The sequence below is a fragment of the Hyperolius riggenbachi genome, chromosome 6 (assembly GCF_040937935.1).
Source record: "Hyperolius riggenbachi isolate aHypRig1 chromosome 6, aHypRig1.pri, whole genome shotgun sequence".
Classification (NCBI taxonomy): Eukaryota; Metazoa; Chordata; class Amphibia; order Anura; family Hyperoliidae; genus Hyperolius; species Hyperolius riggenbachi.
The window spans coordinates 222,677,656-222,705,210 of NC_090651.1; the positions used below are offsets into that span (position 1 = coordinate 222,677,656).

The following is a 27,555-nucleotide window of genomic DNA, read 5'->3' on the forward strand; positions in this document are numbered from 1 at the left end:
GTATTCGGCCCCCTTGAAGTTTTCCACATTTTGTCATATTACTGCCACAAACATGAATCAATCTTATTGGAATTCCACGTGAAAGACCAATACAAAGTGGGGTACATGTCAGATGAAATCCTGGAAGCCTGAACGCATCCAGGGAAGTAAACAACCGGATGCGTTCAGGCTTCCAGGATTTCATCTAGGAGTGCTCTCCTTTTGATTTTACAGATTGCGATGCGATACTGCCCTTGAATCGACAATTGATGTGTGTATGCACTGTGTGCCTCTGAGGAAGCGGTCTTTGACCGTGAAACACGTGTCAGGCAGTCCTTTGTTATGATGTGGAGTTCTGTATATGGGTCTTGTGCTTACTTGTCCGCAATCTTGAAGAAAGTTGAATTTTGAACACTGAAGAATAAAAGACTGATTGTTCATTTAAAAGCCCCATTTGTAATTGATGTGGATAGTCTATGACATTGTGTTAGGGGTGGAACTACACTGTTGTGTTTTATGTGATTTTGTATTGCAGAAGCAAAAGAAACTGCCATTTCTTTTTTTTTCAGTCTGACAAACTGTTGACAGAACGAAGCTCTGTCACTCAAGCGGGGATGCACGCGCATTGGCATTGGTGGTCCTGGGGGAGCCACCTTCCCAACGCATGTTGGCATTAGGCGGTCAGGAAGGGGTTAAAGGGACTCCAAGCAGTGCCTGTTGGTATGCCTTTAAGCATACCCACAACTAATTAATTATATCCTCACACCTACCAGCATGATGTTTGTAATTATATCCCCCTGGGTTCCTTATATTTCATTGCATTGTGCTGAATGGAGCTGCCGACTTTGGGGAAAAGTCGTCCAGTGTAATACAAGTAGCTATGGAAAGATGCATACCATTTTGAAGCTCTCTTTCTCCTCTTTCCAATGATATATAAATCGCCACCCTACGACTTTTAGTTTCCGTTATTTTCACGATCGAAATCACGGCGGACGCAATTTCGATCGCGAAAATAGCGAAAACTAAAAGGTGTAGGGCGACGGTTTATATATCGTTGGAAAGAGGAGAAAGAGAGCTTAAAAATGGTATGCATCTTTCCATAGTTACTGCACTGCTCGGAGTCCCTTTAAACACTCCGTGTATTAGATTCTGTCACATGCATGTTGTATACCATTTCTTTATTATAGACTCATTTTTGAAATTTACTTTCCACTGATGCGAGTAGGAACTCATGCATGCTAGTGTATAGTGCTCATTATAGTCGATATGCATTGTCTGCAATTTCAGTGGTGGGCCCCCCAGTATAGGTAGACAGATAACCCTTTAAGTAGAGGTAGACAGCCTCCTTCTAGTTTAGTAAGCAAGATGAACCTCCGGAGTATAGGTAGCCAGATGGCCCCTCTATCCTAAGTATAGGCAGCCTAATGACCCCCCCATGCTGGTAGTCAGATGACACCCCCCTCCCCCAGTATAGGTAGCCAGACGATCCCCCTCAGTATAGGCAGCCAGATGACTACCCACATTATAGGAACCAGAACCCCCCCAATTCTAGGTAGCCAAATGTCCACCCGAATAAGTAGTCAGTTGACACCCCCCCCCCATGTCAGTATAGAGCAGAGTGTGCAGCAGAGGAGTTAAGTAACTTACCTCTCTAGGATCCATCAAGGATGCACATGACCCATCTTCTTCCTCCCAGGGGTTCCCTCTCTATGGTGTTAGTGCGATTACACTGGCACTATACAGACACAAAGCCAGGGAGATGAGGGATCAGTAACGTGCATCCTCGGTGGATCCTGCAGAGGTGAGTTACTTTACCTCAACGCACTGTGCACTTTGCATGTGTCCATTCCCCCCCCCCATCACGCCCCCACACATGACCACCACACTGCCTAATTATAAATTCTGAAATAGCTGGGGTGACTGTACACATGCCAACAAAGAGGGTTCTAAGTGCACGTTGCCATAGGTTCGCCACCACTGTACTATATGATGATTATTTTCATCTGAAGTGTATATCATCACATGTATCATGAAGTTTATATCATATCATCATCTTTAGACCAAGGATATATCGGGGTTGATTCACTTAAGAATGTGCAGATAGCACACGGTAAGATTACCAGCAGTTATGCAATATGCGTAAAGCGCCATGTGCATGCACCACTTACGTTGCTTGAGTAACATGCAACATAAATGGTGCAGGTTTATAGCACGTTATGCAATTTGTGTAAGTCGCTATGTTAGTCAACTTGGCTGTGGTTGTGAAGCAGGTAACATCCTCTACTTGTCTCTCTTCCTTCTGGAGATCATCATCATCTGCAGCACAGATCATCTTTTGCAGCACGGACCATCTTCTTCTGCAGCACAGACCAAGTATGATGATGGTGCACACAGATGCAGCGGCTTCATGCTCTCCAAATAGGTGCTCTCCTCTTCTATTAATTTTCTTCCTATTAACCTTCATTGTTTCAGAAGCGAAACCAGCCATCCACTACAATCACCAGGAGCTTCTACAGATCACATCAAACAGCACAAGAGATTACTTTAAAAAGGCATCAATACCGCAGTATTGCTACCCTTGGAAATAGACGAGGCAGGAAGTGAAGGAAGAGAAAACAAAAGAGAGGTAAGCGATCGGGACTGCTACCTAGACCAAGAGTTGCTCCACATAGAACCCCTCTTCTTAGGGCAATTTTTGCAAATTTGAGATCCTTTGCAAATAAAATAGGTGAGCTATGACTAGATATCTCCATGTATAAAACTGTTGCCATTTGATTTTTGCAGAAACATGACTGGATCCCTCTGTACCAGATGCTGCACTTGAGCTTGCAGGCTGCATGCTCCACCGTACTGATCGAACACCTGATTCTGGCGAGAAAACAGGCAGAGGACTATGGGCCTGATTCACAAAGCTTTTCTGTTAAATGATCTCACCTTATTTATTAACTCACAATTTATCTCTCCTTAAATGACTTAACCCATGATTTACCTCACCTTATCTAACTTAACTCATGATTTAGCTCTCCTTATCTAACTTAACTCATGGTTTAGCTCTCCATATCTAACGGAAATCATGGTTTAGCTCTCCTTATTTGAGATAACTCATGGTTTAGCTCTCCTTATTTATTTATCTCATGAATTATCTCTCCTATTGTGTTTATCTCATGCATTAGCACTCCTTACAGTTAAGATGAAAAATAAGTAACCTTTGTGAATCAACCCCTATGTGTCTATATCAATAATGCTTGGTGCACTAATGTTACCATAATCAACAAGTTCTGTTCTTCAGAGATGGAATATCTAATGCTAAGATGTCACAAATTTATTAACACAGGGAACATACAGTTATTATTTTTATTATGGCAGTATATCTCCACCTCGGGGTAAACAGTAGAATCCCTTTATTGTAAACTTCAGGGGACCGGACCAGGAAAAGTAGTTTACTGTATCAGAAGTTTACTGTATCAGAATTGGTCATACATTGTATATTTAAACAGACGCATTTGCTGGGACCTGAGAAGTGAGTTTACTATAACCAGAGGTTTACTATATCTGAGTTTACTATAGCAAGACTCTACTGTATTAAGTCAGTGCTTGAACAACTGTTGGATGTTATCAGTAAACAACAGAACTTGCACCTTAAAGGGGCACTATGGCGAAAAATTGCAAAATTTAAAATATGTGCAAACATAAACAAAGCTTTTTCTAGAGTAAAATGAGCCATAAATTACTTTTCTCCTATAATGCTGTCACTTACAGTAGGTAGTAGAAATCTGACAGAAGCGACAGGTTTTGGACTAATCCATCTCTTCATGGGGGGATTCTCAGCAAGGCTTTTATTCTTTATAAAGATATTTCCTAAAAAGGATTTAAACAATGATGCTGGCCAGCTTCCCTGCTCGCTACAGTTTTTTGGCAGTTGGACAGAGCAACTGCTATTCACTAAGTGCTTTTGAAAATAAATAAATCCCTGAGAATCCCCTATGAAGAGATGGACTAGTCCAAAACCTGTCGCCTCTGTCAGATTTCTACAACCTACTGTAAGTGACAGCAACATAGGAGAAAAGTAATTTATGGCTCATGTTACTCTAGAAAAAAACGTACTTCTTGTTTGTTTATGTTTGCACTTATTTAAAATTTTGACATTTTTCGCCATAGTGCCCCTTTAACCACTTGAGGACCCACCCTTTACCCCCCCTTAAGGACCAGCGCTGTTTTAGCTGATCTGTGCTGGGTGGGCTGTGCAGCCCCCAGCACAGATCAGGGTGCAGGCAGAGCGACCAGATCGGCCCCCTTTTTTCCCCACTAGGGGGATGATGTGCTGGGGGGGTCTGATCGCTCCTGCCTGCCTGTGTGTTGCGGGGGGGGGGGGGGGAACCTCGGCGGCCCGCAGGCTATTCACGGAGCCCCCCGCCATGAATTGACAGGAAGCAGCCGCTCGCGCGAGCAGCTGCTTCCTGATTAATTAGCCTGCAGCCGGTGACGCAGAACTGCGTCGCTGGTCCTGCAGCTGCCACTTTGCCAACGCGCGGTATGAGTGCGCGGTCGGCAAGTGGTTAATGCAATTTTCATCATACCTGGGGATTTTAACCAAGCAATGTTGGGTGAGCACCTCCTCTCCTCAGCCCAGGCATTGAAAAGGGGTCATGGATGAGTATTCCAGCATGACAATAACCTTAAAGTGAACCTCCGGACTAGAAATCTCAGCAGAACTGAAAAGGCTTGGTGTTTCTTTAACAGTTTCACAGCATCAGAACTTTGTTTTTTTTAACCAAAGCATCATTTTTAGCTGCATTTTTAGCTAAGCTCCACCCATCAAAGAAAAAAAGCTTTTTTCCCCTGATGCTGTGCAGAGCATGATGGGATTTCCTATGTTATTCACGTTGCCTAGCAACTGGGAGAGGTGCTCAGGACACAGGACAGTTGGAACTGTGTCTCATGCTCCCTGTCACCTCCTTTCAACCAAAAAGATGGCTGTCATCATGAAATCAAACATTTGCCTGTTCTTTTAAAACAGTGTGGGTAAGAGATTATATTACCTATCTATTTTAATTAACATAACTAATGTAACTTAATGACAGTATGTTTGTTTAGGCTGGAGTTCCTCTTTAAACACATGGGCCAAGGCAACAAAGGAGTGGCTCAAGAAGAAGCACATGAAGGTTCTGGAGTGGCCTAGCCAGTCTCCAGACCTTAGTTGAATAGAAAAGCTACGGAAAGAGCTGAATATTTGAATTGGCAAACATCAGCCTTGAAACCTTTCTGACTCGGAGACGATCTGCAAAGAGGAGTGGGCTAAAATCCCTCCTAAGAGGTGTAAAAGACAAAAGAAGGAGCGCTCACAGGTTCTGTGTAAATGAGGGGAAATAGCCCATTGGTCAGGTCTCACCTTAGTATAAGCTGACTTGGTAGCAGTAAGCACAGCATCCTACACTTTACAGCCAGGGGCCAGGCTCCTTGGCAATGGCACTGGTCCAGCTCTCTACGGGGTTCCAACCTTCAGTCTTAACCATTTAAGGACCACAGGCTTTCACCCTCCTAGTGACCAGGCCATTTTTTACAATTCATTGCTCTGCAGCTTTAACAACTCACTGCAGAGCCATACAACTGAACACACAAATGAATCTGCCCTCCTTTTCTGCCCACCAAAAGAGCTTTCTGTTGGTGGGATCCGATTGCTGTTGCAGTGTTTGTTTTTTAATTAATTTTATTTCTCTTTTTTTTTATATAAAAATGCCTATTTTCTTTATAATTTATTCCTCTCCCCTCCCTCCCTCCCCCTGACAGCAAATCACAGCGATCGGCTCTGATAGGCATCAGCCTATGAGAACGATCGCTTTCTGAAACACTTCAGGGGACAGCCAAGTGACTGCGCTAGATCGCAGCGCTGTAGAAAGCAAAACAAAAATTGTTTATATTCTTTTAAAATCCTGCTAGCCGTGAAACTAAAGCAGGGATGCGCGCGTATCAGCACACGCTATCCCCACTAATCTCCACCCCCAAGACTGGACACAATTCTGCGTTAGGCGATCCAGGGGGAGTCACTCTGCGGCCGCGATTCTGGGTTAGGCGGTCGCAGAGTGGTTAAATCAATTCAGTAATTGACGTCCTGTTTGTGAGGGGAGGTGTGCATAGGCTTACCCCACCTGGTCAGTGCTGGCGCAGTATTTCAGCGGGAATGCGCATGCACTCCCATGGGAAAAACCCCGTGCAGACTTATCAGCCACCAATTCAGGTGAGGATACTCCTGGGCTTGCCGGCCATTGAACCACAATGTCACCACTGAGCTCGCTCTTTTTTTTCTCTTGTCATGTAGTTCCTGTATGGATTCTATTATATTGGTTGTGTCTTTGAGATAAGCAGAGAGGTTGCGGGCAAACTTTTGTAGATGGATATCTATGTAGTGGGACAGATTTCAATAGAAATGAGTACACGCCACTCAGCAGGGCCGGTTCTAGACTTTTTGCTGCCTGAGGCAAACTTGTGAGGATGTTGGAATCATTAATTTGGAATCATCGCACAGGACCCAACAATTGGCACAGCACAGTATAGCTGCGGTGCGCCCCCCCCCCCCCCTCAAAAAACAAACAAACACCATACTTATAGATAGGTGGGTGGCTGGTATAGGTGCCCTCTGTATAAGAAGCCAGTTATAGGTGCCCCCAGTATAGGAAACCAAGTATAGGTGCCCCCAGTATAGAAATCCAGGTATAGGTGCCCCCTAGTATAGAAATCCAGGTATAGGTGCCCCCAGTACGGAGAGCCAGATAGAGGTGCCCCCAGTATAGGAAGCCAGGTGTAGGTACCCCCAATTTAAAACTGCTGCTCTTCTGCCTCCCCCCTCCTCACTCACTGTCAGACTCCTCACAAAGTACAACAAGCTGCTTTCCCCAATGATGACCTCTTCACCTCGCTTGCTCTCCTCTCGCTTCTCCTCTGACTGCATACTGTAAGTATAAACACACACAAAAAACATGCCACCCCTGTAATCTCTGCACCTCATGCAAGTGTTTCACCTTGCTTCATGAGAGAACCGGCTCTGCCACTTAGCCAAGACCAGTGATCCAGAACGCCCAGTCCTTCAGCCTCTTAATTTGATTGTTCAGTCACTACTAAGGCATGAAAATAAACTTACAAGAATTCAGGTTAAGACCATACTCAGACTTGTTTCGTTAAGAGAGCCCTTATGTGTGATTCAGAATAAGGCAACACAGGAACATGTATAGGCTCACAGGTGTTTGTAGTACAATTTCATGTTTTAATGAACACTATTTGTATTAATAATATTCGATTGAATTTAAGACTTAATATAGTAAAAGCTGTCCTTTTCCATTTCTGTGACTATGGAGTTGTATTTTAAGAGCCACACTATGTTTTCCAGATAAGCAATACATGTCTAGAAGGGTATACTCAACTATACAATACACACTTAAACTATTCCGAACCACAATTTAACTAAAATCTACTGAACACTAACTGATATCTGTACACTAAACAATACTTATCCTTAACATTCAGTGAAGACTTTTCAATAATTTCTGACCTTCCTAACCTCAACTAACAATATTTACCAACTGGGATGGAGTTGTTGGACTGTGGCACCAAGGTCATGTAGTTTCAATTAACTTCTTCATTCTTGGGGCAATGCATAAGTCATTAGAGGCTAAGAATGTTCTGGACATTTTTAGCCTCTAAGTAATAGTCAAGTCTGGATATTAGAAGTTTCACAGTATATTGACATCGACAATCTGTAGGATGCATTTTTGATGTAAACTTGGCAGTGCTTAGTTTACTTATCCAAAAGAAAATGCTTCCAAATAAGGTCTCTGTCAAGCATTGCCTCTTTTTAAAACTTGTATCAAATGCCGTTAATAAAATTTATAATGTTGTCAACCGCCAGCTTCCCCGATTCAAACGAAAGATTTCCACCATCAAAAAAACTAACAATTCCATGGAAGCCGTCTTTAACGTGGTACCAGGTGACAGAGACTCCGTTATTCTCAAGGCGTTTCTTGTACAGCAGTCCATCATCACGCAACACATCAAACTCGCATGTTAAAATGTAAGCTTTGGGTTGTTTGCTAATCACGGAGTCTTCAGCCAGCAACGGTGAGACATAGGGCTCAAACAATTGCTTGTGGGCTTCGTACACTTCGTCAGTGTGTGAGGTCATGACACGGGGCTTGTGCCCTCTGGCCTTGAATTCATCTGGTATATTATCAGCACTTAACCACTTCCTAAATTTCATTTTCATATCTACTGAAACATGGTCTCCATCCAAAATTTCTTCCATCATAGTCAGGTCTCCTTCCACATAATTTAGCATGTAAAATACCGCTCGCTCCCTGTACAAAATTGGCACTGCCTTGTTCTGTATGTAAGATGGTAAGTGAAAATCTATAGCTTGGACAGCAGGGTATATTAAAACCTGGGCCAAAGGCTTTGGAAGATCTTCTTGGCTTACAAGAGCTTGGCAGACGGCAGCTGTGAGATTACCCCCTGCACTGTCTCCACTTATTATGACAGAGAAAGGGTCAGCACCATATTCATGAGCTGTCTTCAAGAAATGGATGGTGGCATTCAAACAGTCATCAAACGGTGCAGGGTACCTGTGTTCTGGTGCCAGGCGGTAACTGAAAAAATAAAGCAGAGAAATATAGGCACAATAAATGCACTTGTCCGGTAAATGTATGCCTGCACTAGCCAGAAACATTCCTATTACCAGCCCTGAAAAGGCATCCTGATCACTCTAGTATTTAAATTGTACCTGAGATGGGGCAGGAGAAAACATTTAAACATAGCTGGGGCTTCCTCCAGCCCCCTCCAGGCTAATGGCTCCCTTGCCCTCCTCGTCCTGGATCTTTCACAATAGGCCCCAGTAAGTTGTCCAATTGGGGCCAGTCAGTGCAGGCTTAGTCTGGCCTGCTCGTACTCCCCCATCGAGCTAAGTGGTCGGAAGCGTTCTGCGCTAGAGATGGCCCGAACTGTGCAGAAATCGAGGGGGGAGGGGGGCCCATCCAAAGTTTCGCAGTGGGGGCCAGTGATTTCTCGTTACGCCCCTGGCCACCATTCATACTGGTGTTGTGCAGGTGGGCCAAAATGGAGTCTTTAATTTTCTATCCAAGGGATTCAGGAAAATCAAGCAAGTTCGCAAGCACAAGTTTCTTTTTTCCTTGCTCCATCTGTCCCATCAGAGTTCTAATGGAGTATTCAACTGAGCAGGACAGCAGAAATCACCACTTCAAGACTGAAAGTTAATGTAAAAGTTACCATGTATTCCATGAAGCAGCAAAAAAAACAAAAACAAACAGCGATGATACTCAACTAAATGTAGACCTGTAAGCTATTATGTTAATTAAGCAGCAAGGAAAGATATATATATATATATATATATATATATATATATATATATATATATATATATATATATATATATATATATATATATATATACAGTGGTGTGAAAAACTATTTGCCCCCTGCCTGATTTCTTATTCTTTTGCATGTTTGTCCCACTTAATTGTTTCTGCTCATCAAAAACCGTTAACTATTAGTCAAAGATAACATAATTGAACACAAAATGCAGTTTTAAATGATGGCTTTTATTATTTAGTGAGAAAAAAAACTCCAAATCTACATGGCCCTGTGTGAAAAAGTGATTGCCCCCCTTGTTAAAAGATAACTTAACTGTGGTTTATCACACCTGAGTTCAATTTCTGTAGTCACCCCCAGGCCTGATTACTGCCACACCTGTTTCAATCAAGAAATCACTTAAATAGGAGCTATCTGACACAGAGGAGTAGACCAAAAGCACCTCAAAAGCTAGACATCATGCCAAGATCCAAAGAAATTCAGGAACAAATGAAAACAAAGTACTGTAATTGAGATCTATCAGCCTGGTAAAGGTTATAAAGCCATTTCTAAAGCTTTGGGACTCCAGCGAACCACAGTGAGAGCCATTATCCACACATGGCAAAAACATGGAACAGTGATGAACCTTCCCAGGAGTGGCTGGCTGACCAAAATTACCCCAAGAGCGCAGAGAAAACTCATCCGAGAGGCCACAAAAGACCCCAGGACAACATCTAAAGAACTGCAGGCCTCACTTGCCTCAATTAAGGTCATTGTTCATGACTCCACCATAAGAAAGAGACTGGGCAAAAACGACCTGCATGGAAGATATCCAAGGCGCAAACCACTTTTAAGCAAAAAGAACATTAAGGCTCGTCTCAATTTTGCTAAAAAAAAACATCTCAATGATTGGCAAGACTTTTGGGAAAATACCTTGTGGACCGACGAGACAAAAGTTGAACTTTTTGGAAGGTGCGTGTCCCGTTACATCTGGCGTAGAAGTAACACAGCATTTCAGCAAAAGAACATCATACCAACAGTAAAATATGGTGGTGGTAGTGTGATGGTCTGGGGTTGTTTTGCTGCTTCAGTACCTGGAAGGCTTGCTGTGATAGATGGAACCATGAATTCTACTGCCTACCAAAAAATCCTGAAGGAGAATGTCCGGCCATCTGTTTGTCAACTCAAGCTGAAGCGATCTTAGGTGCTGCAGCAGGACAATGACCCAAAACACACCAGCAAATCCACCTCTGAATGGCTGAAGAAAAACAAAATGAAGACTTTGCAGTGGCCTAGTCAAAGTCCTGACCTGAATCCTATTGAGATGTTGAGGCATGACCTTAAAAAGGCGGTTCATGCTAGAAAACCCTCAAATAAAGCTGAATTACAACAATTCTGCAAAGATGAGTGGGCCAAAATTCCTCCAGAGCGCTGTAAAAGACTCGTTGCAAGTTATCGCAAACGCTTGATTGCAGTTATTGCTGCTAAGGGTGGCCCAACCAGTTATTAGGTTCAGGGGGCTATTTCTTTTTCACACAGGGCCATGTAGGTTTTAAATTATTTTTCTCACTAAATAATAAAAACCATCATTTAAAACGGCATTTTGTGTTCAAACATGCAAAACAAACAAACATGCAAAAGAATAAGAAATCAGGAAGGGGGCAAATAGTTTTTCACACCACTGTATATATATATATATATATATATATCAGTTCGTTTTTGGCACAGCAGAAGTATCTTGCCAGCAGCTTTCCTGCATCCATGTACGGGTCCCTGCATGTCACGTGACCCATATACAGAGGACACTGGAAAGCCGCTGGGAGCTACAGGAAGACAGCACCCAGAGGACCAGTAAGTTGCTTCTGCTGCACAGAGGAAGGTCAGTGCTATTTTTGTCTGGATACTGGGGACTTTGCTGTAGTTTGTATTTGTATCCAGTGGCGTAGCTTAGGAGCTGTGGGCCCCGATGCAAGTTTTACATGGGGCCCCCCCAAGCAATCTCCATACATACAGGGCCGGATTTGTGGGCAGGCCACATAAGCCCAGGCCTAGGGCGGGGCTTGAGTTAGGGCGACATTGCAGCTTCTAAGACAGATGAAAGCCCTCCTTTCACACTGACCTGTAATAGAGTCCAGTAGCAGTATAGATAAGCTGACTTGCCAGATGCTGCTGAATGTTTTGTCTCAGTCAGCCTGCCTGATTTATTACCCATCCCAGTAACTGGACATGTGTAACGTCTCCTTCCCTCCTCCACTCTTTTCACTTTCCTACCTATATCATCCCCCCTCTCTTTGTTCTCTCATCTTAAGGTCTATTTCTGTCCTTTTTCTACCCTCTTCCTCATCTTGTTCCCTGTTTGTCTTAATCCCTCATCATGTGCCCTCTATCCTTTCCTCCACTTTTCCTCATTTTCCTCCTCTCATTTTGACTGTCCTCAGGAACTCGCAATCTATCCCTACCATAGTCTAAGCTTCACCATATTATGATAAAGCATTTGTATAGTGCTGACATCTTCTGCAGCACATTACAGAGTACATAGTCATGTCGCCGACTGTCCTCAAAGGAGTTCACAATCTAATCTTACCTTAGTCATAGTGTAATGTCCTATCATATTATTATTATGTATTTATATAGCACTGACATCTCCTGCAGCCCTTTACAGAGTACATAGTCATGTCACTGACTGTCCTCAGAGGAGCTCACAATCTAATCCTACCATAGCCATAGTCTAATGCCCTACCATATTATTATGTATTTATATAGCACTGACATCTCCTGCAGCCCTTTACAGAGTACATAGTCATGTCACTGACTGTCCTCAGAGGAGCTCACAATCTAATCCTACCATAGTCATAGTCTAATGTCCTACCATATTATTATTATGTATTTATAGAACACTGACATCTTCTGCAGCACTTTACAGAGTACATAGTCATGTCACTGACTGTCCTCAGAGGTTGGCAGTGGTGGTAATAGCACACCCCAAAACCAGGCATAGCCAGCTTTTGGGAAATCAGAGCGCAAAGATCTGACAAACTCAGTCTTTGCAACCAGAATAATAAGACAGTGGTGGCAGTGTATTTACCAGATTTCCAGCGCGAAATCGATATTTTTAGTTTACAGATTGTATATACAATCAAAATTGTACATGTATGGGCACCTCCAACCAATCTTAACCGTTTACTACGCACACAGTGAATTTGCCTCCAGCAGTCTCTAGTGCATGAGACCTGTATGGCAACAGTGGCCTAGTAATAGGGGATTGGTGAGTGATTGTCCCATTACATATTGTCGGCAGCTGTGCGACCAATCTTTATTGTCAGTCTGTTCACCGTACTTCCTGCGTATGCTAACGGGAGCAGATTAGACGGGATTGGCACGCTCTGTCGCCCTTTACTTTCTTCCCTCTGACGATCCAGCAACCGGTCTCGTTGTCCGTCTGCGCCCGTACTTCCTGCGTACGCTAACGGGAGCAGATCTCGACGGGATTGCGGGGCTGGATTGTCTTATTCATTTGTAGTTAGCCAATAAATGGTATCATCCTGATTTAAAACTTCTTGCTGTCCTCAGAGGAGCTCACAATATAATCCTACCATAGTCATAGCCTAATGTCCTACAATATTATTATTATGAATTTATATAGCACTGACATCTTCTGCAGCACATTACAGAGTACATAGTCATGTCACTGACTGTCCTCAGAGGAGCTCACACTCTAATCCTACCATAGTCATAGTCTAATGTCCTTCCATATTATTATTATGTATTTATATAGCACTGACATCTTCTGCAGCACATTACAGAGTACATAATCATGTCACTGACTGTCCTCAGAGGAGCTCACACTCTAATCCTACCATAGTCATAGTCTAATGTCCTTCCATATTATTATTATGTATTTATATAGCACTGACATCTTCTGCAGCACATTACAGAGTACATAGTCATGTCACTGACTGTCCTCAGAGGAGCTCACAATATAATCCCTGTCATAGTCTAATGTCCTATCAAATTAGTATTATGTATTTATATAGCAGTGGCATCTTCTGCAGCACTTTACAGGCATGTCACTGACTATCCCCAGAGGAGCTCACAATCTAATCCCTGTCATAGTCTAATGTCCTATCAAAATAATATGTATTTATATAGCAGTGGCATCTTCTGCAGCACTTTACAGGCATGTCACTGACTATCCCCAGAGGAGCTCACAATCTAATCCCTGTCATAGTCTAATGTCCTATCAAAATAATATGTATTTATATAGCAGTGGCATCTTCTGCAGCACTTTACAGGCATGTTACTAACTGTCCTCAGTGGAGCTCGCAATCGGTGATATAATATTTTGTTTCCATGTAGACACATGGAGGGGGGCGGTTTGTTGATTGCTGGCCTAGGGTGGTAAAAAGTACAAATCCGGCCCTGCATACATATCAATTGATACGTTGCGCCAAAACCTGCCAATGGCAACTACAGTGTCAGAGGTGCAAGAAGGGAATAATGAGCAGTTTGTTAATGATTACCACTATTCAAAGTATCTATAGAAGTGATTATTATGAGCACAGGACCAATAGAGAGCTGATACTGCAATTCAGGGAGGGCCCTACGGGGCCCCTCTGGCCCAAGGGCCCCGATGCGGTCGCTACCTCTGCACCCTCTATTGCTACGCCCTTGTTTGTATCTATATTTAGTGATAAAAGTACATACACATCTGCTATAATTAATGTTTTACTTATACATAGTGACAAGTCACTGTACAATCTGCAAAAATAACATATTTTTTATTTATTTACTATTTTCTGAAAGCTTGTTCGGTGCAGCTAGGCAAATCAATCAGTGATAGACCAGACTCTACATACCCTACAGAGACAACAACGGATTCCGTCTCCTTTGAGATATAGCGACACAGAATATCATAGGAATCTGAAAAGCAAAATAAATACAAATAAAGTAAAATAATATGCAATTCCTATTTCCAGTTATACAGGGGGTGGTACTGAAGAAGAGCCCTGGCACCTGGCATACATGGAATTCTGCACACTGGTTGGGAAAGATGGCCACAGTGTCAAAAGCTGGATATTCACCATACATGGGGGTTGATTCATTAAGCTGATAAAGCAGCGTAGCTTAAATTAAGCAGCGCAAGTTAAAATCTCAGCGCGCACGCTATGCATTCGCTGGTAACTTGGCTCCTTTGGAATAATGTGGCAGAGGAAAGTTTTGGCTGTAGTTATTACATCCTTTTAGTTATTATTATTGATTTATATAACAACATCATTTTCCATGGCACTGCACTGTACAGTGTAAAAAACAAACAGTACATAAAGATACAGCGCCTTGCAAAAGTGTTCACCCCCTTGGCATTATTTCATGTTTTGTTGCCTCACTAACTGGATTATGATTGAGAGTTTGCACCATTTCATTCGACAGAACAAATCTATAGCATAGTTGGATTATTGTGAAGCAAACAACAAATAGGACAAAACAACTAAAAACCTCAGCGTGCATAACTGCTCCCCCCCCCCCCCCTCCCCCCTAAAAACAATTGAGTGCTGCTTTAGCAGTATGCTTCAGGTCATTGTCCTGCTAGAAGGTGAACCACAATCCCAGTTTCAAGTCACTGGCAGACTGACACATTTTTCTCAAGAATATCCCTGTATTTAACACCATCCATCTTTCCCTCGACTCAAACCAGTTTCCCAGTCCCTGCTGCCAAAAAGCTTCCCCACAGCAGGATGCTGCCACCACAATGTTTCGCTGTAGTGATGGTGTTCTTGGGGTGATGGGATGTGTTAGGTTTTGTGCCAGACATAGCTTTTTCCTTGGTGGACAAAAATTTCAATTTTAGTCTCATCTGACCAGAGCATCTTCCTTCAAACATTAGGGGCGCTGCCCACATGCCTTTTGGCAAACTCAAAATGTGCCTTCTTATTTTTAATGCTAAGCAATGGCTTTTCTCTGGCCACTCTTCCCAAAAGACCAGCTCTATGGAGTGCATGGCTTATTGTGGTCCTATGGATAGATACTCCAGTCTTTGGTGTGCATTGGAACTCTGCAACTCTTGTAGGGTTACCTTTGGTTCAATGCTGCATGTCTGATTAATGCCCTCCTTGCCTGGTCTGTGAGTATTGATGGGTGGCCCTCTCTTGGCAGGTTTGTTGTAGTACCATGTTCTTCCTATCTAAAGATGATGGATTTAATGGTGCTCTGGGGGATATTGAAAGTTTTTGATATTTTTTTATAACCCAACCCTGACTTTTAACCACTTGCCGACCGCGCACTCATAACGCCCGTTGGCAAAGTGGTAGCTGCAGGACCAGCGACGCACATCTGCGTCGCCGGCTGCAGGCTAATTAATCAGGAAACAGCCGCTTTGTTTACATTTTTACAACGCTGCTAACAGTAGCAGCGTTGTACTAGATCAGCAATCCCCGGCCAATCAGCGGCCGGGGATCGCTGTCACATGACAGGCAGGAGCCTGTTAGAGGCTGCACAGGACAGATCCGTTCCTGTGCAGCCTCCGATCTCCGGGGCAGGGAGGGAGGAGAGGGAGAGGTGGAATCCTGCGGTGGAGGGGGCTTTGAGGTGCCCCCGCCAGCCACACGCAGGCAGGAGCAATCAGACCCCCCCCCAGCACATCATCCCCCTAGTGGGGAAAAAAGAGGGGCGATCTGGTCGCTCTGCCTGCTATTTGATCTGTGCTGGGGGCTGTAGAGCCCACCCAGCACAGATCTTAGAAATCAGTGCTGGTCCTTAAGGGGGGGTAAAGGCTGAATCCTGAAGTGGTTAAGTGTTTAAGGCTCTGGGGCCTTTCTGAAAAGGTTTACTTATACTTACAGATCATGCGACACTTAGATTGCACACAGATGGACTTCATTTCACTAATTATGTGACTCTTGAAGGTAACTGGCTGCACCAGGACTTTTTAGGGGCTTCAGGGGTGAATACTTATGCACACGCAGATTTTCAGTTTATTATTGTGTTTTCTATTTTGTTTTTATATATGTTTTTCTCATTTCACTTCATCAACTTAGACCATTTTGTATGGGTTCATCACATAAATTGAGATTAAGAAACAATAAAATTACAGGTTGGAATGTAATAAAGTAGGTACAAAAACAAGAAGGGGGGTGGTGGTGAATACATTTGCAATGCACTGACATTAACCACTTGAGGACCGTGGGCTTTACCCCCCTTAAGGACCGGCCACTTTTTTTCCATTCAGACCACTGCAGCTTTCACGGTTTATTGCTCGCTCATACAACCTACCACCTAAATGAATTTTGGCTCCTTTTCTTGTCACTAATAAAGCTTTCTTTTAGTGCTATTTGATTGCTCCTGCGATTTTTACTTTTTATTATATTCATCAAAAAAGACATGAATTTTGGCAAAAAAATGATTTTTTTAACTTTCTGTGCTGACATTTTTCAAATAAAGTAAAATGTCTGTATACATGCAGCGCGAAAAATGTGGACAAACATGTTTTTGAAAGCGTAGAGAGAGAAGGCAAGGCCAGCACTGCAGTCAGGGTTCTTTTATTATTGAAAACTTTAAACACTCACAGTTGTGTAATAGCCAGGTGTCAGGGCAGGTAGAGTGGGCGCCAGGTCTGAAGTTCCCTGCGGACGACCGTTTCGCGCAGTATGCGCTTGTTCACCGCTGAGGGGAAGTTGGGGCGGGCTGCCTCGACGCGGGTTAATATCCGCGTCACGGCGGCACTTCCGCCTTCGTCAGCCAGCCACGCCCCCGTTGCTAAGTCACACCATGACGCTCACTCGTCCTGCAAACAGGACGGGAGACGTCCATATTTCCGGCAACAGTGCGTACGCCCACAGGCACGCCCAGCCACGTTACCCAGTGCACAGCCAACCAGCCCAGGGGTGCGCACCATATGACTGCTGTTAGTGAACAGCAGGACATGTGCGCATACTGAGAAAGTGCATACTATATTAGAGGCACGTAATTAGGCAGCATAGCCCAGGGCTGAAAGAGGCAGGCAGTGGAGGCAGGGACAGGAGCACCCGCAGGCGCAACACAGATTGTCGGAGTGGCAAGACATAAAAGCAAATACCAAAGGGTATATATACAGTAAGGAACATAAAAAGAGGAGGGAGAGGAGTAGGGAGGGAAACAGGACGGTGGTACAATAGACCGCAAACCAACCGCAGAGAAGACGAGAACGTGCATGGAGGCAGAGTCATGCGCACACGCGCGGCACGGAGTGTAACTCCCGGCCGCGCGGGTACACAGACAGAGCAACAGAATGCAAGAGGAAGGGAGAGAGAAGAGAGCCAGCAAGAAACAGCAGAGGGCAGAACCAAGGAGCAAAGTCCCGCAAGTGTGTCAAGGTTAGGGCATAGAAGGGGGGTCAACAGCACAGTATCATTTGAGCTTATTCTTCTAGAAAGCAGGCTAATTCATTTTTGTCATTCAATCCAAGAGGGCCAAGGGCATTGGTTTGTATGATCCACCGAGCTTCGTGTTGTAATAAGGTTCGCTCCCTGTCTCCACCTCGGTGTGCAAAGGATATGTTCTCCAAGGCAAAGAATCTAAGGCAGTGAGCATTTCTCCTATGGCACTGAGCCATGTGTGTTACTAGTCTAGTAGACTTATCCTTGGATTTAAGTGAACGGAGATGCTCCTTGATTCTTGTCTGCATTTCCCGAGTAGTTTGGCCGATGTAATATCTGTTACAGGGGCATAGCAGGCAGTACACCACAAATTTAGTCCTGCACGATAATACATCTTTGATTTTAACGGGGGTCCCTCCCAACGTCGGCATTCCGTGTTTCAAAATTTGATCACAGATGCCGCACGTCCCACAGCGGTAATTGCCTGGCTGTTTAAGAGTGCTCAGCCAATTGTACGAATTAGGTTTCCTATATTCGCTACTAGTCAATATGTCACCCAAAGTGGGGGCCCTCCTAAAAGTCACCAAAGGGGGTCCAGTGGTCGCCTCTGTTAAATGAGGGTCTCCCTGTAGGACATGCCAGTTCTTGCAGATGATTCCTTTGATGGTGGTGGCCATGGGTGAATAGTCAAAGGCAAACACTTGTCTGGTGGTAGTATTGGGACCCTCTTTGTGTGGAGAGTGTTGACGTCGCCTCTTAATCAAATCGCTTCTGGGTCTAGAGAGGGCCCTGTTTTTTGCCTCTTCCAATAGTGTCGGATCATAGCCTCGATGCTGCAAACGTACCTTCAGCTCCTCTGCCTGCTCCAAATATTGAGAGACCTCACTGTTATTTCTGCGGAGGCGTAAGAACTGCCCGTAGGGTATGGACTTCATTACCCAAGGGGGGTGAAAACTCTTTCTATGCAGTATTGAATTGGTAGCTGTACTCTTGCGGTAGCCTCTGGTTACTAATTTATCGTGCTGAACGACAAGTTCCAGGTCAAGGAAACTGATGTGGCATGAGTCAATCTCTGCCGTGAACCTCATATTGATTTGGTTGTCGTTCAGATAGTCGATAAAGAGGGAGAAGTCCTGCTCGGTACTCGACCAGAACACCAGGACGTCATCCACGTACCTCGACCATCTCCGCAAGCACCCATGGTACGGATTGGCGTCGCCATGCACGCAAATCTCCTCCCAGCGAGCCAGGAAGAGATTCGCGTACGTGCAGGCCACCGCCGTTCCCATGGCGGTGCCCGACACTTGCTGGTACCACCTCTCCCTAAATAAGAAAGAGTTGTGGGTAAGCACAAATCGTAGGCAGTCGCAGATGTAGTCACAATGCTCATCTGAGCGTGTACCACGCTTGAGGAACGATTCGACCGCCGCGATGCCGTCTTCGTGTGGTATCCTGCTATACAAGCTGACCACATCGATTGTGGCCAACCTGTCGCCCCCGCACCAGTCGAGGTCATCGACGCCATCGAGGACGTCGATGGTGTCAGCAAGGTGCGACGGCACCAGTGACAGCAGCGGCCTGAGGAGATGGTCGAGGTACTTTGACAGTCTCTCGGTAATCGACCCGATACCGGAGACTATCGGACGTCCCGGTGGTCTGGTCCTGGATTTGTGTATTTTTGGTAACATGTACCATACTGGGAATCTCGGGTGTTTCGGTAATAACTGTTCCCCCATTTTCTTAGTCAGGTGCTTGCGGAGATGGTCGAGGTACGTGGATGACGTCCTGGTGTTCTGGTCGAGTACCGAGCAGGACTTCTCCCTCTTTATCGACTATCTGAACGACAACCAAATCAATATGAGGTTCACGGCAGAGATTGACTCATGCCACATCAGTTTCCTTGACCTGGAACTTGTCGTTCAGCACGATAAATTAGTAACCAGAGGCTACCGCAAGAGTACAGCTACCAATTCAATACTGCATAGAAAGAGTTTTCACCCCCCTTGAGTAATGAAGTCCATACCCTACGGGCAGTTCTTACGCCTCCGCAGAAATAACAGTGAGGTCTCTCAATATTTGGAGCAGGCAGAGGAGCTGAAGGTACGTTTGCAGCATCGAGGCTATGATCCGACACTATTGGAAGAGGCAAAAAACAGGGCCCTCTCTAGACCCAGAAGCGATTTGATTAAGAGGCGACGTCAACACTCTCCACACAAAGAGGGTCCCAATACTACCACCAGACAAGTGTTTGCCTTTGACTATTCACCCATGGCCACCACCATCAAAGGAATCATCTGCAAGAACTGGCATGTCCTACAGGGAGACCCTCATTTAACAGAGGCGACCACTGGACCCCCTTTGGTGACTTTTAGGAGGGCCCCCACTTTGGGTGACATATTGACTAGTAGCGAATATAGGAAACCTAATTCGTACAATTGGCTGAGCACTCTTAAACAGCCAGGCAATTACCGCTGTGGGACGTGCGGCATCTGTGATCAAATTTTGAAACACGGAATGCCGACGTTGGGAGGGACCCCCGTTAAAATCAAAGATGTATTATCGTGCAGGACTAAATTTGTGGTGTACTGCCTGCTATGCCCCTGTAACAGATATTACATCGGCCAAACTACTCGGGAAATGCAGACAAGAATCAAGGAGCATCTCCGTTCACTTAAATCCAAGGATAAGTCTACTAGACTAGTAACACACATGGCTCAGTGCCATAGGAGAAATGCTCACTGCCTTAGATTCTTTGCCTTGGAGAACATATCCTTTGCACACCGAGGTGGAGACAGGGAGCGAACCTTATTACAACACGAAGCTCGGTGGATCATACAAACCAATGCCCTTGGCCCTCTTGGATTGAATGACAAAAATGAATTAGCCTGCTTTCTAGAAGAATAAGCTCAAATGATACTGTGCTGTTGACCCCCCTTCTATGCCCTAACCTTGACACACTTGCGGGACTTTGCTCCTTGGTTCTGCCCTCTGCTGTTTCTTGCTGGCTCTCTTCTCTCTCCCTTCCTCTTGCATTCTGTTGCTCTGTCTGTGTACCCGCGCGGCCGGGAGTTACACTCCGTGCCGCGCGTGTGCGCATGACTCTGCCTCCATGCACGTTCTCGTCTTCTCTGCGGTTGGTTTGCGGTCTATTGTACCACCGTCCTGTTTCCCTCCCTACTCCTCTCCCTCCTCTTTTTATGTTCCTTACTGTATATATACCCTTTGGTATTTTCTTTTATGTCTTGCCACTCCGACAATCTGTGTTGCGCCTGCGGGTGCTCCTGTCCCTGCCTCCACTGCCTGCCTCTTTCAGCCCTGGGCTATGCTGCCTATTTACGTGCCTCTAATATAGTATGCACTTTCTCAGTATGCGCACATGTCCTGCTGTTCACTAACAGCAGTCATATGGTGCGCACCCCTGGGCTGGTTGGCTGTGCACTGGGTAACGTGGCTGGGCGTGCCTGTGGGCGTACGCACTGTTGCCGGAAATATGGACGTCTCCCGTCCTGTTTGCAGGACGAGTGAGCGTCATGGTGTGACTTAGCAACGGGGGCGTGGCTGGCTGACGAAGGCGGAAGTGCCGCCGTGACGCGGATATTAACCCGCGTCGAGGCAGCCCGCCCCAACTTCCCCTCAGCGGTGAACAAGCGCATACTGCGCGAAACGGTCGTCCGCAGGGAACTTCAGACCTGGCGCCCACTCTACCTGCCCTGACACCTGGCTATTACACAACTGTGAGTGTTTAAAGTTTTCAATAATAAAAGAACCCTGACTGCAGTGCTGGCCTTGCCTTCTCTCTCTACGCTTACAAGTATATTGCTTCCTTCCTGCCGGAGCACGCAGCCAAGAGGGTCTTGCATCCACACAGTTGCAATACAGTATAGCCCAGCCCAGCCTCCTGTTGCATCTTCTGTCGAGTGCTGGAATCTCGCTTTCCTTTGTTTGCACAAACATGTTTTTGATTAAAAAAAAAACCCCATTCAGTGTATATTTATTGGTTTGGGTAAAAGTTATAGCGTTTACAAACTATGGTGCAAAAAGTGAATTTTCCCATTTTCAAGCATCTCTGACTTTTCTGACCCCCTGACATGTTTCATGAGGGGCTAGAATTCCAGGATAGTATAAATACCCCCCAAATGACCCCATTTTGGAAAGAAGACATCCCAAAGTATTCACTGAGAGGCATAGTGAGTTCATAGAAGATATTAATGTTTGTCACAAGTAAGCGGTAAATGACACTTTATGACAAAAAAAAAAAAAAGTTTCCATTTCTTCTAACTTGCGACAAAAAAAAATGAAATCTGCCACGGACTCATCATGCCCCTCTCTGAATACCTTGAAGTGTCTACTTTCCAAAATGGGGTCATTTGTGGGGTGTGTTTACTGTCCTCACATTTTGGGGGGTGCTAATTTGTAAGCACCCCTGTAAAGCCTAAAGGTGCTCATTGGACTTTTGCACTTGTAACAAAAAATAAAATCTTCTATGAACTCACCGTACTACTAACAGAATACCTTGGGGTGTCTTCTTTCTAAAATGGAGTCATTTGTGGGTTTCCTATACTGTCCTGGCATTTTAGGGGCCCTAAACCGTGAGGAGTAGTCTTGAAACAAAATTTCTCAAAATGACCTGTGAAATCCTAAAGGTACTCATTGGACTTTGGGCCCTTTAGCGCAGTTAGGGTGCAAAAAAGTGCCACACATGTGGTATCGCCGTACTCGGGAGAAGTAGTACAATGTGTTTTGGGGTGTATTTTTACACATACCCATGCTGGGTGGGAGAAATAACTCTGTAAATGGACAATTGTGTGCAAAAAAAATCAAAAGATTGTCATTTACAGAGGTATTTCTCCCACCCAGCATGGGTATGTGTAAAAATACACCCCAAAACACATTACACTACTTTTCCCAAGTACGGCGATACCACATGATTGGCACTTTTTTGCAGCCTAACTGCGCTAAGGGGCCCAAAGTCCAATGAGTACCTTTAGGATTTCACAGGTCATTTTTGTTTCAAGACTACTCCTCACGGTTTAGGGCCCCTAAAATGCCAGGGCAGTATAGGAACCCCACTAATGACCCCATTTTAGAAAGAAGACACCCCAAGGTATTCCGTTAGGAGTATGGTGAGTTCATAGAAGTTTTTATTTTTTTGTCACAAGTTAGCGGAAATTGATTTTAATTGTTTTTTTTCACAAAGTGTCATTTTCCGCTAACTTGTGACAAAAAATAAAATCTTCTATGAACTCACCATACTCCTAACGGAATACGTTTGGGTGTGTTCTTTCTAGAATGGGGTCATTTGTGGGGTTCCTATACTGCCCTGGCATTTTAGGGGCCCTAAACCGTGAGGAGTAGTCTTGAAACCAAATGTCGCAAAATGACCTGTGAAATCCTAAAGGTACTCATTGGACTTTGGGCCCCTTAGCGTACTTAGGGTGTAAAAAAGTGCCACATATGTGGTACCACCGTACTCAGGAGAAGTAGTATAATGTGTTTTGGGGTGTATTTTTACACATACCCATGCTGGGTGGGAGAAATATCTCTGTAAATGACAATTGTTTGATTTTTTTTTTACACACAATTGTCCATTTACAGAGAGATTTCTCCCACCCAGCATGGGTATGTGTAAAAATACACCCCAAAACACATTAAACTACTTCTCCTGAGTACGGCGATACCACATGTGTGACACTTTTTTGCAGCCTAGGTGCGCTAAGGGGCCCAACGTCCTAATCACAGGTCATTTTGAGACATTTGTTTTCTAGACTACTCCTGATCAGGAGCCCACACGGGGCAAATTGGGGCCTGATCTGATGGGTAGGTGTGCTAGGGGGTGACAGGAGGTGATTGATGGGTGTCTCAAGGTGTGATTAGAGGGGGGAATAGATGCAAGCAATGCACTGGCGAGGTGATCAGGGCTGGGGCCTGAGGGCATTCTGAGGGTGTGGGCGGGTGATTGAGTGCCCTAGGGGCAGATAGGGGTCTAATCTGATAGGTAGCAGTGACAGGGGGTTATTGATGGGTAATTAGTGGGTGTTTAGGGTAGAGAACAGATATAAACACTGCACTTGGGAGGTGATCTGACGTCGGATCTGCGGGCGAACTATTGGTGTGGGTGGGTGATCAGATTGCCCGCAAGGGGCAGGTTAGGGGCTGATTGATGAGTGGCAGTGACAGGGGGTGATTGATGGGTGACAGTGCCAGGGGGTGATTGATGGGTGGCAGTGACAGGGGGTGATTGATGGGTGATTGACAGGTGATTGACAGGTGATCAGTGGGTTATTACAGGGAAGAACAGATGTAACTAATGCACTGGCGAATTGATAAGGGGGGTTCTGAGGGCAATCTGAGCGTGTAGGCTGGTGATTGGGTGCCCACAAGGGGCAGATTAGGGTCTGATCTGATGGGTAATTAGTGGGTGTTTAGGGTATATAACAGATGTAAACACTGCACTTGGGAGGTGATCGGACGTCGGATCTGCGGGCGATCTATTGGTGTGGGTGGGTGATCAGATTGCCCGCAAGGGGCAGGTTAGGGGCTGATTGATGGGTGGCAGTGACAGGGGGTGAGATTGATGGGTGATTGACAGGTGATTGACAGGTGATCAGGGGGATAGATGCATACAGTACACAGGGAGGGGGGGGGGGTCTGGGGAGAATCTGAGGGGTGGGGGGGTGATCAGGAGGGGGCAGGGGGGAGGGATAAAAAAAATAGCGTTTACAGATAGTGACAGGGAGTGATTGATGGGTGATTAGGGGGGTGATTGGGTGCAAACAGGGGTCTGGGGGGTGGGCAGGGGGGGGGGGTCTGAGGGGTGCTGTGGGCGATCTGGGGCAGGGGGGGGAGAAATCAGTGTGCTTGGGTGCGACATAGGGTGGCTGCAGCCTGCCCTGGTGGTCCCTCGGACATTGGGACCACCAGGGCAGGAGGCAGCCTGTATAATACACTTTGTAAACATTACAAAGTGTATTATTCACTTTGTATGCGGCGATCACGGGGTTAACATCCCGCCGGCGCTTCCGTATGGCCGGCGGGATGTTGCGGCGGGTGAGCGGTGACAGGCGCCGGGGGAGGATGGCATCACGGATGACGCGATTGCTCCGCCCATGCCCTTACAAGGGCCGCCGCCTTTGTGGGTGAGCTGGTCCTTGCGGGCTCCACTTCCCGGCCGCCCCTGTGCGTTATGCGGTCGGGAAGTGGTTAATATACATAAAAAATGTAGACAATGGTACATAGTACAGAAATGATAAACAATGTAAATTATAGTGATAATGGTATAGTGCTTCCACTGTTTATTGTGGGGAGCTTTGCAGGTTAACTAACTGCCGACCGCCCCACACCAACGGGCGTGGCCGCTGCAGCAGAACCAGGACCGCCTAATGCCAATTGGCGTCAAGTCCTGGGGCTCTGTTGTGCAGGAGATTGCACGCAGGCTGCGCGCGCATCTCCTGCTCGGGGGGTGGAGCCGCTCTGGAGACTGTTAGACAGCGAAATCTTTACATATAGCATAGCGCTGCGATCAGCAGCAGCGCTGTACTGGGGACAGCCGTGTAACACGGCTGTCCCCCGGGGCACAAGTATATATTGAAAAATATATATATATAAAAAAATAACATAAATATTTATTTGAAAAAAGAAAACGGGGGGGGGGGGGGAAGGCGATCAGACCCCACCAACAGAGAGCTCTGTTAGTGGGGGGAAAAGGGGGGGGGAAATCACTCCTGTGCTGTGCTGTGCGGCCCTGCAGTTTGGCCTTAAAGTTGCAGTGGCCATTTCAGTAAAAAAAGGACTGGTCTTCAGGGGGGGTAAACACTGCAGTCCTCAAGAGGTTAAACATTGTAAATGAATTCTCTAGTTAGCTGACAGCCAATGAAGATCTTGACAGAGAGGAGAAGCAGATGAGGAGTGGGGTGAGAGGTGGATGAGTCGAGCAGCCGTGTTCAGTATAGACTGGAGTGAGGGATAACGGAAAATTGTATACTCACCTAACGGTAATTTTCCTTTCCATGTGCATCCATGGCAGCATACATATGGGTTAAGCCCAACCCCTACCAATTAACAGGACCTTAGCTATAAAAGAAAGTGACCCCTAGCGAGCAGCATTCTCATTGACTAGCCGAACCGGAGAACAGCAAAAAGTCAAGAAAAGGAAAGGGATGGAAATCCCTATGCTGCCATGGATGCACATGGAAAGGAAAATTACCGTTAGGTGAGTATACAATCTTCCGTTTTCCATATGCCTCCATGGCAGCATACATATGGGATTTAACTAGCAGAAAAAAGTAAGGGTGGGACAAGACTTGCTGACCAAACATAATTTCAATTAAGGCTTTAACAGATTCAGAAATAACTTTCTTTCTAAATTAAACTGAAGCGGAGGCTGCTGGATTGACTCTGAAATGGGCAATGAAAGTATGGACAGAGGACCAGTTGGCAGCCTGGTGAATCTTTGCCCGGATAGCGAAGGTGGCACAGGGGACAGCTGAGAAGAGTGCACTATGATGCCACCCAGAGGGACAAGGTCAAAAACCCTGATAATAGGCTAGCCTTAATAAAAGGCTTTGTTGATTCATTTGAGCCATGAAGAGATCTTTTGAGTTTGATGTTAGCTGGCTCTTTCTCAGACCTGATGGAATTATGAAGAGCTGTTCTGATTTCCTGAAGCTCCCATGTTACATTCACATAGGCTCTAAGTGTTCTTGCAACATCTAGAACATGCAGATCAGAGGAATTTGTATCCATAAAAGATGGCACTGTCCGATCCTGATTAAAGGGAAGCCCGGAAGTGAAGTGCTGTAGTGGTCTCAAAACTACTGAGTAGAATGTCAAGAATGAGCCCCTAGATCCTGGAGCTCGGAAACTCTTCTGTCTGAAGAGATAGCGACTAGAGGCATAGTTCTTAAGGATAAGTCTCATCTCCTGCAGTCTTCCACTGGGTCAAAAGGTGGTTTTGCTAGGCAACTGAGAACCTGCGCAGTTCCCACTTTGGAAAAAGGTTGCAATTAGGATGCTTGTTTTTGGTGGCAGCCTTCATAAATTGCACTATTAGAGGGTGAGAGACCCAGCAGTGATCCATCAAAGCAGAGATAGCAGAAACCTGCACTTTGAGAGTTGAGCCAATTGTTTTTCTAGGCCAATCTAGAGGAAGCTAAGAATATGTTGTGCTTGTGGAGCCATTGGATCAAAATTATTTACCAGAGCAATTGAGAAAAAATATTTTCCAGTTTGTGGTAGTTTTCCCTGCTTTTAGCAGTGTGTTTATCAATGATTCTGAGTTTATCAGGTCTCTAAGCTTCCTCCCACAATTCTTAATCCATTAAATTAAGGGATTGAGGAGACAGATGATAAATTGAGTCCTGGGACAGGGGGTTTGGTCTGACTGGAAGAGGAATAGGATATTCCAACTTCAGGCTCCAAATTAGAGGGACTCATGGATGGCATGGCCAAAATGGACCCACTTCCAGGAGTACCACTTGTTCTAGGAGGAGTCTCCTCAGAATTTTGAAGATAAGTGGAGTTGGAGGAAAAAAAACAGAGACCATTCAGAAATTTCAGGTGTTGCCAGAGCACCCTGAGCCCTAGAATGTGGGGGCAAATCTCCTCGAGCTGGCATTTAGTTGATGTAGGTTGCCATCAGGTCCACCTACCCAATGGTCACAGATCACTCTGGATATATTTTATTGAGTGGCCACAAGCTATTGCCACAGTCCCCTTGATTGAGAAAATCTGCCGCAGAGTTCTGAGGCCCTATGAGATAAACTGCCATGATGCTGCAGAGATTGCTCTCTGCACTGGAGATAATATTGCTGACCTCTAACATGAGGAACGGACTCCTTGTGTCCCTCTGCTACCTGATATCAAAGACTGACGTCTCATC

At 45.3% G+C, this 27,555-nt stretch overlaps 1 protein-coding gene and 1 long non-coding RNA gene across 2 annotated transcripts in view; one reads left to right on the forward strand and one right to left on the reverse strand.

Moving 5' to 3' along the window:
* The first annotated feature begins 2,304 nt into the window (after window positions 1-2,304).
* LOC137521339 (uncharacterized) lies at window positions 2,305-2,969 on the forward strand. The gene is made up of 3 exons (XR_011022100.1): window positions 2,305-2,352; window positions 2,452-2,605; window positions 2,764-2,969. It is a non-coding gene; the product is annotated as an uncharacterized lncRNA (long non-coding RNA).
* Window positions 2,970-7,216: 4,247 nt separating this feature from the next.
* Window positions 7,217-27,555, reverse strand: part of LOC137521337 (arylacetamide deacetylase-like 4) — a 36,972-nt gene continuing 16,633 nt past the window's right edge. Inside the window, exons 3-4 of the mRNA XM_068240462.1 lie at window positions 14,187-14,250; window positions 7,217-8,612 (exon numbers count right to left, since the gene is read on the reverse strand). Of these exons, the coding sequence (XP_068096563.1) occupies window positions 7,838-8,612; window positions 14,187-14,250 (839 nt within the window). The 3' untranslated portion in view covers window positions 7,217-7,837. The remainder of the gene's footprint in view (window positions 8,613-14,186; window positions 14,251-27,555) is intronic.